Source organism: Chiloscyllium punctatum, chromosome 38 (genome assembly GCF_047496795.1).
Source record: "Chiloscyllium punctatum isolate Juve2018m chromosome 38, sChiPun1.3, whole genome shotgun sequence".
Classification (NCBI taxonomy): Eukaryota; Metazoa; Chordata; class Chondrichthyes; order Orectolobiformes; family Hemiscylliidae; genus Chiloscyllium; species Chiloscyllium punctatum.
This window is the reverse complement of record NC_092776.1, coordinates 41,063,085-41,076,912: the sequence shown is the minus strand read 5'-3', so window position 1 is coordinate 41,076,912 and position 13,828 is coordinate 41,063,085. Positions and strand designations below refer to the sequence as shown.

Here is a 13,828-nt window from a genome sequence, read left to right as displayed (position 1 = left end):
GATTGAAAAAGCATATTTTTCAATGTAATTTCATGCCTTTTCCAAAAAGAAAGTGGGAGTCCCCTGTGGCACAGTGGTGGCATCCTTACCTCTGGACTGAGAGACCCAGGTTCAAGTCCCACCTGTGCCAGTGATACGTAATACTAATTAGGAAAAATAGGTAAAATAAAATAAATCGCAAAAGACTTTTGGTCTGAAGTTCTGGATGGGTTTGATGTGCTATATTCATCATTGTTGACAATATAATTTCTTCTTCAAATAGCAAAGTAAACAATTACAAGTAAAGACAGAACATGCTGTAGGTACTAAGAAGCTCTGGGGAGGGAAGCAAAGTAATATTTAAGGTTGATGATTTTGCATCAATTCTGAGTATTTCCAGCATTTTCTATTTCTGATCTCCAGCAACCCAACTAATTTTCCTCTTGTAAACAAATGCAAACTTCGTCTTGGGAAACTATGTTTTTTTTGGTGGTTGATGACATGTTAGGTTCAAACCATTCTGCACCGAACAGCTGAAATTGCATGACTAAGGCTTCTTTATAAATATTAATATAACCTAGCTGAGTGGCGAGAACTGAACTGAAGGGTTGGGAATGGGGATATCTGCATTGTTCATGGTTCAAAACATTTGTACCCAAGCCATGTGTGATTTGTAATGCCACATGTAGTAAATACTTGTAATAGAGTGACAACATTAGCAAACTATGATTTGATTCGATCATAATGGTTGTCTTATAGATTAGTATTTGTTGCATATATCAGTTATTTATTCGCTTGCATTTTTGCATGGTACCAATGGAAAAATCTTCAAACTTTATTAAAATTATCAAAAAATTAATGTTTCTGTAGCATCTTTGGAAATTACTAATAAAACTATTTTGCTAACCTAGTTTCTAAGGTGGAGAGTTAATAAATGATAGTAAAATACTTAAAATATCTGTCATTATTTTTCACTCCAGAAGGTGGCACTTGCTACTGAGAACAATGAAATGGTATGGATTATTACTTTGACTTCAGTCATTCATTTGTTTTCAGCTTAGTATTATTCACTCTGCAATGCGTCATATGTAATATACAACAATGCAGAGAAATCAAGCCTTTATAATATCTCTTCTGAACTACAATGCAACAAAAACCTCAAACCTAGAATGATTTAATAGTAGACAGTTAAACAGCGAGCAAAAAGGATATTTCTACCTGGATATTAAGCAGCAGTCATGTATTATAACGGGTTCTACAAATATTTCATTATCTTCGTCTGTTTCCACTATTTTCCCACTATGGTGCCATTGGATTTGTGTTGTTTTATCCACATACGTTGCAGTGCACATAAAAGGTAGACGATCGCCATGGAATACCACTTGTTGTCGTGATGGAATCATCTGAAATAAAGGCAGCTCAAGTGGGCCATCTGAAAATGAACAATTGTAAATAGACACAATCAGTAACTTTTTGATCCATACAAAATACTTTTCAGACAATCAACACTAGCAAAAGAAACCTTTTGGTAGGCATCACAATAAAATTCCTTGTATTAATGTTTCTTCATAATATTCATGGAAATAGTTCTAAGACACATTACAGTCTGTAATATTATTTCCTAATCCCAATCAGATTTAATTCCTGTATCTACATGTTCCTTTAGGTACACATGTACTTACCACAATTACTTTCAATCACAAAAGCATTGAATGAAGCAAGATTTCTAATTTTCTTGTCAGGTTTGCTAAAAGCTCTAACTTCACCTCATCAATGATCTCTCTCACTCTACAAAACTTATTCCTTCATAGATGTTAGATATTGTTGACAAGGTCAGAATATATTCCCCATCACTAAATTCCCTTGAGAACAGGATGGCGAGTTGCTGCCTTTAATTGCTGCTGCCTGAATAATAACAACGTTGATAATGGTGTCAGGTAGGGAGTTGAAGAAGAAATTATATTGTCAACAATGATGAATATAGCACATCAAACTCATCCAGAACTTCAGACCAAAAGTTTTTTGCGATTTATTTTATTTTACCTATTTTTCCTAATTAGTATTACATATCACTGGCACAGGTGGGACTTGAACCTGGGTCTCTCAGTCCAGAGGTAAGGATGCCACCACTGTGCCACAGGGGACTCCCACTTTCTTTTTGGAAAAGGCATGAAATTACATTGAAAAATATGCTTTTTCAATCCTCTGATTGCTGAAGCTGTTCATACTTTAAATGACATTAATCATAAATCATACTTTAAATGACATTAATCCAACAACAAAGAAGAAATGGCAGTACATATTCATGTCAGGATGGTACAGTTTAGAGGGGAACTTGCAGGTCATGCTGCTCAAATAAAAAGGCAAGAAAAACAATGCCACAGATTGTGAAGTTGCTGTAGGAGTAGTCTCAACTAGACTAGATTCCCTACAGTGTGGAAACAGGCTCTTCGACCCAAGTTCACACTGACCCTCTGAAAGGTGACCCACCCAGATCCATTTCCCTCTGACTAATGCACCTAACACTATGGGCAATTTAGCATGGCCAATTCAACTGATCCGCACATTTTTGGACAATGGGAGGAGACCGGAGCACCCGGAAGAAACCCGCACAGATACTGAGAGAATGTACAAACTCTATACAGACAGTCACCTGAGGCTAGAATCGAACATGGGTCCCTGGTGCTGTGAGGCAATAGTGTCAACCACTGAGCCGTTGTGTGCTCGTTGAGTAATATGTGCTTTGCCTCCAGCTTGGTATCTTTACCTGATGTGGCAGCGCTACTGTTATCACTTGTTACATACAAAATCAGGCATGGATAATACAGTCATAGAGATGTACACCATGGAAACCTACTATTCTGTCTAACTCATTCACGTCAACCAGATATCCTAACCTAATCTAGTCCCATTTGCCAGTACTTGGCCCATAACCCTCGAAACCCTTCCTATTCATGTACCCATCCAGATGTCTTTTAAATATTGTAATTGTACCAGCCTACACCACTTCCCCAGGCAGCTCATTCCATACATGTGCCACCCTCTGCATGAAATTGTTGCCCCTTGGGTCCCTTCAATTTTTTTCCCCTCTCACCCTAAACTTATGCCCTCTAGTTCTAGACTCCCCCCACCCCAGGGAAAATACCTTGTCTGTTTACCCTAACCATGCCCCTCATGATTTTATAAACCTCATCCTCCGATGCTTCAGGGAAAACAGCCCCAGCATGTCAAACCTCTCCCGACAGCTCAAACCCTCCAACCCTGGCAACATCCTTGTAAATCTTTTCGGAACCCTTTCAAGTTTCATAACATATTTCCGATAGGAGGGAGACCAGAATTTCACAAATTTTTCCAAAAATAGATATGTGGCATTGAAAGATCCAACAGACATTTACACCTCATTAATAAATACAAACATTACATTCACAGGTTGAATGCTGGGCTAGTATTAAGCTTTTCAACTATAATGGAACAGCATCTCCTGTTCCAAGCATTTGGAGTTAAGGTAGAGTTGGAGACCCTTATACAATCATGTCACATGCTATGATACAGTAACAATATCATGAAAATGTTCCTTTTTCACATCTTCCTTTGCCAAAGATTACTAGAAATCCCAAACAGGTATAGATGGTTGTACATGGGGAAGTGTTGACAAATTGAAAATTATACAAATAGATAAATCAGAGTGTACAGGATTAACATTTCGAATTTCAGTGTAATATTTTGGAGGTTTCACAACTCATCCTGACCTAGAAGTGTCTGAGGAAGTATGCATTGTTTTCTCTGTACTTGTTTGACAACCTGGATGCCATTGTTGTCCCTAACATTACTGCACAGTTGTCATTTTCAGTGTGTCTTCCATCACTCGCCATGCATGAATGATGTGTCATACATTGATCTCAGCTGGTTTCTGGTGCATCATGGTTAGTAATGACTTTATTTGATCTGGGCTAGATGCATATTCTAGTCACCTTTGCTGTATCTCTATTTCCAACTCTCACTCTCTGCCTACACAGTTTTGGTAGTTCACAACCTGATTGCTCATTATTCTTCAAAAACAGATGAAGATGAAAGAAGTGTACAATGTCTTCAGATGTGTCTTCAACATGCTTTGGAGTAATTTGATGATTGGTAACCACTTGTAAATCTGTGCATAGGTTGTGCACAAAAACACGGCAGTGCTCTGGAGAGATCTTGTTTCGTTGTTCAAAACTTAATGATCATTGATATAAATAGTAGATACCATACATTCAGCCAGATCATTTGGACATGGATACTGGGGTAGCTATGTGATATAGGTCACTTCCCATATAATATACTATATATGGCTAAACAGTTTGTCAATGAATTGCAGTTCATTGTCAGACACTATCCAGTACTGAAAAATAACGGTCATTATGTCAGCGACTGTTGCACTCTGTGTTGCTGAGTTATTAGAGAAAAGGAAATTTGGAGAATTAACCCATCTCAAGGATGTAATTTCCTTCATGCACTATGAAAAGGTCGATTCTTACTTTTATCCAAGGAGTGGACAGAACATCATGTGGAGCTAGACAGTCCCTCCGCTCCTGGAGTTGAGATGTTTGTTATGCCTCACATGTATTCATGAGTAATTGAAATTCCTGATTTACCCCTGGGCAGTACAGACTCAGGTGCCATGTGTGCTCAATACTTGTCTCCCTATTGCAACAAGAACATAATACTTTCACATAATACTTCTGATATTATAACATGTTTGACCTTGTTGATTTGTTGTGATATACGACGCTCATCTCTGTATGGTCAAAATGAACAAGTCTTCTCAGGAATTTCTTTAATACTGTGGGTCATCACTAAAAATGATTTTTTTTTTGCAACTGTTATAGTTGCTCATCTTCAGTATTTGCGAATTACAACTGGTCTCATTGGTTCTGGCCAAAGAGCAACAAATCTACCCTAACAAAATCTTCAAATTATACTGAAGAGCATCAATGAGCAGATCAATAGGAATATCTTGGATGTGTATGGGTGTGCATGTTTCTGTGTGTATACAGGACTGGCACAGGTATAATCTGCTCAGCATCCAAGATTAAATCTTCCTACTGATGCTTTATAGTTCACTTCAACGTTATATCTTTGCAGATTATTGACAGATTCAGTTGTATCATGGATGATCTGTTCCACCATAATGGGTGTGGTTTGAATCTCGTGAATTGTGAGTATACTGAGGTCTGTGTATTTTTGTGGACCTGTTACTGCTGGTCTACCGGTATCTAGCAGGTAGAAGATTTCAGGAAGGCAAGATGAGCTTGCACAATGGCATTGCATTGTGATTCTGCCAATATACATAATTGTTGATCTGCATTACACTGTGAGAAGGTCCTTTGTAGGCTGTACTCTGGAATAACCGACAACTTTTCATTGCTGTTTAGAAGTCTTTGTTTAATTGTAGTCTTGATTACAGTGCAGTGTTTGTTGATTTCTTTTTCTAATTTTGCTTCTCTTTCCTTTTTCTCTTGGTGCTGGCTATAGTCAATTAAGAGGGTTGTTTTAAAAATTAAGACTTGTGGTGTAAAAAGGATTGCAGTTGCAGGTTTCTACGACTAGGTGGCGTTCACACAATGAGATTCTGGGGCTGAAATGGCTGCCCTCCAACAACCATCACCATTGCCCTTTGTACTTGGCATTACACCAACTAATGGAGAGTACTCCACTGATTCCCATTGACTCCAGTGTTGCTCGGGCTCCTTGATGCCATACTCTGTCAAATGCTGTCTTGATGTCAAAGGCAGTCACCTTCATCATCCATCTAGATTTCAGCTCATTTGGTCATCCGTGGATCAGCAACATAATGGACTTTGGTGCCACTGATCCTGGTCGAACCAATTTGAGCACAGACAAGTTGATCATTGTTGTGTAAGTATTATTTAACGACACTGTTGTTGAGACTTTCTGTCTTTTGGATGATGATTACAAGCAGGTAATAAAGTGGTAACTGACAGATTAAATGGCCTGCTTTCAATGGACAGGACATACATAGACAATTTTCCATTTTGTCCAGTAGATGCCAGTGTTATAGTTGTACTTCAGCAGCCTGGTGAGGGATATGGTTTGTTTTGTTCTTTTGCACAACAACGCACATGTTTTCAGAACCCACAGTCTTTGCTGAGCTCAATGCGCTCAGCCATTTCATGAGATAAATATGTCAACTCCTGTCTCCCCAAAACCTGTTCACTATCCACAAGTCAGGAGCCTGAGGGAATACTCCCCACTTTCCTGGATGTGAGTGCAGCTCCGAAAACACTCAAATAAACAGGATAAAGCTACCCACTTTATCAGCATCCAATGCATTGCATTTAACATTCACTCACTCCACTACCAATGCACTCTGGCAGAAGTGTGTACCGTCTACAATGATGCACTGCAATTACTCCCCAAGGCTCTTCTAACAGCACCTTCTAAACCCATGATCTCTATCAACAAGAAGGACAAGAGCAGCTAGCACACAGGAATGCATCCAGCTGTAAATTCCCCTCACAGTCACACACCACCTTGACTCAGAACTATATCACTATTCCTTCACTTTTGCAAGGTCAAAATCCATTTCCTACTAGCAGTATGAGTGTATCTGCACCAGGTGGTCTGCAAAAGTTCAAAGAAGCATCTTCTCAGGGTCAATCAAGGTGATCAACAAATACTGATCTTGCCAGCAATGTCCACATTCCATGAAAGAATTTTAAAAATTTATTTGATGTGTATTAATTATCGGATACTGATACATGTGATGATGGGGACCACAAGTGGAGTCACTGGTGCATCTTTCACTTGATACTTGTGCAGAAGGTGATTGCAAATATTATAGCTTGTCTTTTTCATTCAAATGCTGGCCTCCCCATCACTGAGACTGGAGCTAATTGGTCACTCCTGTTCACAACTGGAAATGGCACACTAACAGAGGTTTCACCTGATCAATTGGTTGCAAAATTGCTCAGTTCTGTCAAAAGTAAGCTGCTTCGACTGTTAGCCTTTTGTAGCCCTGAAATGTAGCTTCACTAGATTGGTACCTCTTTAATGGGTATATGTAATACTTCTCCTGGCACTACTCTCCAAACTTCAGTAAATCCAATGTTAGTCATCTGACTCAAAGGTAATGGTCGAGTGAGAAATTTGTCAGGTTGCAGTTTTTAATTGAATATAATGCTTTTGTTGTTGATGGTCCACAACTCTTAATGGATACCCAGCTTTGAGCTGCTAAGTGTGTTCTAAGCCTCTCCATTTAGTACAGTGTCAGTGCCACACAGTGAAGGAGAAGTTTAATGTGAAAGTGGGATTTTCACTTCATGAGGTGGTCTCACTTATCGTCTATCATGGACAGATGCATCTGCACAACAATAGATTAGTGAGAGTAAGTTAAGTGAGTACTTCCCTGTTACTGATTCAGTCTGGAAGCTGCCACCTTCAGGACTTAGTCATGAACTGGACTCACAAATTAATTATATTCAACGGCTTTGCAATCTTCACTGATTCTAACACGTGATAAGATATTATTGTCCAATCTTGTATGAGCAAGGGAGATCGGGCTGAGAGCTGGGAATGAATAAGATTAGCTGTGAGGCTTATGGCTTCACCTATTTATAGAATCATAGATATGTACAGCATGGAAACAGACCCTTCGGTCCAACTCGTCCATGCTGACCAGATATCCTAAATTAATCTAGTCCCATATGTCAGCAGTTGGCCCATATCCCCCTAAACCTTTCCTATTCATATTGCCATCCAAATGTCTTTTAAATGTTGTAATTGTACCAGTCGCCCCCACGTCCTCATTCCATATACACACCAGCCTCTATGGAAAAACGTTGCCCCTTAGGTCTCTTTTATACCTTTCCTCTCTTCACCCTAAACCTATGCCTTCTAGTTCTGGACTCACCCACCCCAGGGAAAAGACCTTATCAATTTATCCTATCCATGCCCCTCATGATTTTATAAACCTCTACAAGGTCACCCCTCAGCCTCCAATGGGCTTCATGAAAAACAGCCCCAACCTATTCAGTCTCTTTCTATAGCTCCCTATTTGCTGCCTTGTCACTCCTATATTCAAAGCTGTTCAAGCGATCTCCTCAAAGATTGGCAATGCATCCTCCTGGGATTTTGCAAATTTGGAGAGACAGGATACCGGAACATGACTACATTAGAGACTAGAATTAAAAAGCAACGAGGTCATATAAAAGGTAAATAAAAATCTTGCATCAAACTTTCTAAAATGATTGAAGAGGTTAAAAAAGAAGTGACAATGAGAAAAAACAGACAGGTGGGAAGGAAGATAGACAGGTAGAACAATTCAAGAGGGGGGTGCCGAGTTGGAGGGTTGGATCTGGGATGAGTTGGGGGAGGGGAGATGAGGAAACTGGTGAAGTCAACGTTGATGCCGTCCAAGACCCCAAAGGGTCCTTCCACATCCAGCAGAGATTTTCCTGCACAGCCAAGCACCTCATCTACTGTATCCATTGCTCTCGACGTGGCCTCCTCTACACTGGGGAGACAGGATGTCAACTCACAGAACGTTTCAGAGAACATCTCCAGGACACACGTGCCAAACGACCCCACCGCCCTGTGGCTGATGACTTCAATGCCCCCTCCCACTCCACCAAGGACATGCAAGCCCTGGGCCTCCTTCACCACCAAATCCTAGCCACCCAATGGCTGGAGGAAAAATGCCTCATCTTCTGCCTTGGGACCCTCCAACCACAGGCATCAACATCTACTTCACCAATTTCCTCATCTCCGCCCTCCCCCCATCTCATCCCAGATCCAACACTCCAACTCGGCACCGCCCTCTTGAAATGTTCTACTTGTCCATCTTCCTTCCCATCTGTCCACTTCACCCTCCCCTCTGACCTATCACCATCACCTCCAACCCGCATCTACTTATTGCCTTCCCAGCTATCTCATCCCCAACCCCACCCCACCCTCCTATTTATCTCTCAGCCCCCTTCCCCTCAACATTCCTGATGAAGGGCTTATGCCTGAAACGTCAACTCTCCTGTTCCTTGGATGCTGCCTGACCTGCTGTGCTTTTCCAGCACCACACTCTTCAACCCTGATCTCCAGCATCAGTAATCCTCACTTTCTTCTAATTGTCACTTAGGACAGGTTACTCAGAAGGCAAGAGCACAACATGGCCAGTGAAAATGGCAAATAGATCCAAAATCACGTATCACATTTATATAGGTGAGAGCACCTTTCCATGATATATAACAAAGCAAAGCTACTCAACAATTCCACTAACAGCTTGGTGTAGCAATACTGCAAGTTGTTACATGCCTGTCTGCTGTATGTTTCTTGTTGGTCCATATAAATCTTTTTGATAATGTTACAGCGTCCTTTCATTTTTTAATGTGCATGTTCATACTCTCTGTGAAAGCTCTTTAAGTATTTCAAAATGTCTTCTCTTCCAAATGGCATCAAATCACCTTGGCTTATATTGATAGAACTCACCTACAAAGGGAATGATTCTAGTTCCATTCTCGAAATTCAGTCTTTGGAATCAGCTGGCATTTCAAAGGGGCACTGAAAGCTTGCCTTTAAGATGAGATGCCAAAGAACAGCTCAAGTTACCTTTAGTTTTGTGGCTTGATTTGACAATAAAAGAGCATCATTTGAAGAGGAGTGAAGAGTCCTCTTGTTGTGGAACACATCCTTCCCACAAAGACAAGCTACCGCAAGGATGATAATTAGCCAGTCATCATATGTGTTGTTTGTTTCATTTTACTGTGTGCTCTCGATTACAAACAAATCCACTAGCTTTATGGTAATGATTCCAAGGCTACTTGAGTGGACGGACACAAGAAGGTGAATGGGATGGATTTGGCAGCCAAGGTATCTCAGTGGGACCTCATCACTGGATAAGGGCTCCCTCGATCACCCCCACAACTCCTTCACTTGCCCCCACCTGCCCTCAGAAGCTGCAAACAAGTCTGACGGGGTTTCTTTGGTGGGCTTCCTGTAAGGCAATTTTTCATTCCTGGCTGCAGGGTAAGGTCCTGCACCGTTAAGACCATTAATCGCTCACTTTAGGACCTAAGTTGGTAGCAGGCTGGGAAGGCTGCCGATGAGTCTTCCCACTCCAACCTTAACTGGAACAGTAGCTGGAAAGTGTTGAGGCTCCCACCCGATTAAATGGCTCCTATTGCCAAGTGTGACTCACAAGTGGGCAATAGATCCCATTAGCTCATGATAAAGGCTTATACCACTTTGAGTTCATTAACTCTCTGTAATCCAACAGGACATATAAAAGAGATTTCAGAACTGAGGAGCTCAGTTTGAACATCATTGACTATAAGAGTGTTAAGGCAGCAAATAGGTGAAGCCATAAGCATCACAACAAATCATATTCACTCCCTGCTTTTGACACCACCTCCCTTACACAAATAATAGCTTTATCTCCAGCAGTTTCTTGAGATCAACATTTTCATACTTGCTTATGAAAAATGAAACTTTAAACCCTGGAAGAGGAGTCGAGCAGCATTACTAGTTGTCCAGAGTTAGACTATCCTTGATTTCACAAAGCAATCCTCTCTATCTTATGCAAGTACCACTACAATTATATGCATATCCTAATGGATCTGCAGTGAGTTTCAGGAAGTACATGTTGGAAAAATTAAAGCTGGTGAAACTAAAGGTTAGTGGCAGTACAAATATGGAATTGACTAAGGAACACAAGGCATAGAGTAGTGGTGAATGGCTGTTTACAAAGTGTAAAGTGGTACTCCCCCACAATAAGTTAGGACCACTACACTTTTTGATATATATTTACAATCAGGAGGTCGGTGTACATAGTATATTTCTGAATGGAATAAAACTTTGGAAATACAGTTCATTCTACTATAGCACACATTTTGTTAATGTGAATTCACTATAACACGACTGACAAATGGGGATACTGTTTCTAAACTTTTAAAGTGTGTATTGGTTATAATGCGATTCCAACTCCATTAGATTAAATGGTGCTGCTATTACACGATTTTCTTATAATGGGGCATTGTATGAGAATGGGACAACCATGTTATAGCAGAACTGGCAATATAGTAATTAATGAAGCAGCTAATAACATATTTCAGTAGGAATTGACCAGTGGAAGGAACCGAAACAAGGCAGATAAAATTTAAAGCAGAGAAGTTCAAGTAAAGAAAGAAGGATATACAAATGCAACATGAGCTAACTGCTACATGTTTGAACATGGATCCAGGAAAAGAAAGGCCTTGGTATTCATTAACATGAGCATTTCAAAGAAGGCAGAGAAGTTGAGAAAACTGTTAAAAGAGCTAATGGGATCCTTCAAGAGCAGAATACAAAAACATGGGTTTGGCAGCCAAGGTATCTCAGTGGGATCTCATCACTGGATAAGGGCTCCCTCGATCCATGTACAGCATGGATACAGACCCTTTGGTCCAGCTCCATGCCAACCAGATCTCCCACCCCAATAGTCCCACCTGCCAGCACCTGGCCCATATCCCTCCAAACCCTTCCTATTCATATACCCATCCAGATGCCTTTTAAATGTTGCAACTGTACTAATGATCACCACTTCCTCTGGCAGCCCATTCCTCACACGCACCACCCTCTGCATGAAAAAGTTGCCCCTTAAGTCTCTTTTAATGGTTGCTAAATCATTAGAAAGCACTGGTTTGGTCATAGTCGGAACATCGCCTTCAATTCTCAGGACCATACTTAAGGAAGGATGTCAAAGCCTTGGCAAAGATGCAGAAGAGAAGTTCCAGAATAATTTCACAGCTGAGGGATGTTGGTTAAGTGGAGAGATTAGAGAAGCAGCAATTGTTCTCCTTGATGCAAGGCGTATGGCCAGATGTAATAGAAATTTTCAAAATCATACTTCGTTTTAATATTGTGAATGAAGAGGAACTGCTTCCAGTGGCAGAAGGGTCACAAACCAGACCACAGGGATTTAAGGTGACTGGCAAAACAGACAATGAGAGAAAAGCTTCTTTACAAAGAAAATCTGGAAGGTTGCGAAGGAGAAGGTAGTGAAAGCTGATTTTATAGTAACATGCATAAGGTAATGGAATAAATATTTGAAGGGATCAAATTTACAGCGTTATGGGGAACTGTGAGTGAGATTAAATTGATAGTCTATCAAGGAATCTGAAAAGGTACAATGAGGAAATAACCTTCTACTATGCTATGTCAATTCTGTTATTCTACAAAGATGAATGTCAAGGTGATGAACAGTAGCAGGTTACTCCAGATCATGAACAGTAATGTGCTCCTGGGTGACATGGTGCCTAAACTATGTCTCAGACCATGGAGAAACCTTTCAGCTAAAATCAATTCCATGTTCTTTCGTTGTCAGGTTGCATGGTCAAAGGATTATTGAGCAAAACTGTTATACTGATAATTAACTGTCGCAAGTTATGGAAGTCTAAAAGGTAGTATAGAATCATAGAGTTGTACAGCACGGATACAGACCCTTCGGTCCAACTCGTCCATGCCGACCAGATCTCCCACCCCAATAGTCCCACCTGCCAGCACCTGGCCCATATCCCTCCAAACCCTTCCTATTCATATACACATCCAGATGCCTTTTAAATGTTGCAACTGTACTAATGATCACCACTTCCTCTGGCAGCCCATTCCTCACACGCACCACCCTCTGCATGAAAAAGTTGCCCCTTAAGTCTCTTTTATATCTTTCCCTCTCACCCTAAACCTATGTCCTCTAATTCTGGACTCCCCCCACCCCAGGGAAAAGACCTTGTCTATTTATTCAATCCATGCCCCTCGTGATTTTATAAACCTCTATAAGGTTACCCCTCAGCTTCCGACGCTCCAGGGAAACAGCCCCAGCCTATTCAAACTCTCCCAATAGCTCAAATCCTCCAAACCTGGCAATATCCTTGTAAATCTTTTCTGAACCCTTTCAAGTTTCTCAACATGCTTCCAATAGGAAGGAGACCAGAATTGCACGCAATATTCCAAAAGTGGCTTAACCAATGTCCTGTACAGCCACATGACCTCCCAACTCCTGTACTCAATACGCTGACCAATAAAGTAAAGCATACCAAACACCTTCTTCACTATCCTATCTACCTGTGACTCTACTTTCAAGGAGCTATGAGCCTGCACTCCAAGGTCTCTCTTTTCAGCAACACTCCCTAGAACCTTACCATTAAGTGTATAAATCCCGCGAAGATTTGTTTCCCAAAATGGAGCACCTCACATTTATCTAAATTAAACTCCATCTGCCACTCAGTCCATTGGCCCATCTGATCAAGATCCCATTGTAATCTGAGGTAACCACCTTCACTGCCCGCTACACCTCTAATTTTGGTGTCATCTGCAAACTTACTAACTATACTTCTTAGGTTCATATCCAAGTCATTTATATAAATGATGAAAAGTAGTGGATCCAGCAGCGATCCTTGTGGCACTCCACTGGTCACAGACCTCCAGTCTGAAAAACAACCCCGCACCACTACCTCCTGTCGTCTACCTTTGAGCCAGTTCTGTATCCAAATGGCTAGTTCTCCCTGTATTCCATGAGATCTAACCTTGCTAACCAGTCTAGTTTCCCATGGGGAACCTTGTTGAACGCCTTACTGCAGTCCATATAGATCATGTCCACCACTCGCCCTTATTAATCCTCCTTGTTACATCTTCAAACAGCTCAATCAAGTTTGTGAGGCATGATTTCCCACACACAAAGCCATGCTGACTATCCCTAATCAGTCCTTGCCTTTCCAAATACATGTAAATCCTGTTCCTCAGGTTTCCCTCCAACAACTTGCCCACCACCGATGTCAGGCTCCCGGGTCTATATTTCCCTGGCTTGTCCTTACCATCCTTCTTAAAT

At 40.9% G+C, this 13,828-nt stretch overlaps 1 protein-coding gene across 1 annotated transcript in view; it reads right to left on the bottom strand.

Moving 5' to 3' along the window:
* Window positions 1-13,828, bottom strand: part of adgra1b (adhesion G protein-coupled receptor A1b) — a 530,861-nt gene that overhangs the window by 278,492 nt on the left and 238,541 nt on the right. The window contains exon 7 of the mRNA XM_072557678.1: window positions 1,198-1,411. Within this exon, the coding sequence (XP_072413779.1) occupies window positions 1,198-1,411 (214 nt within the window). The remainder of the gene's footprint in view (window positions 1-1,197; window positions 1,412-13,828) is intronic.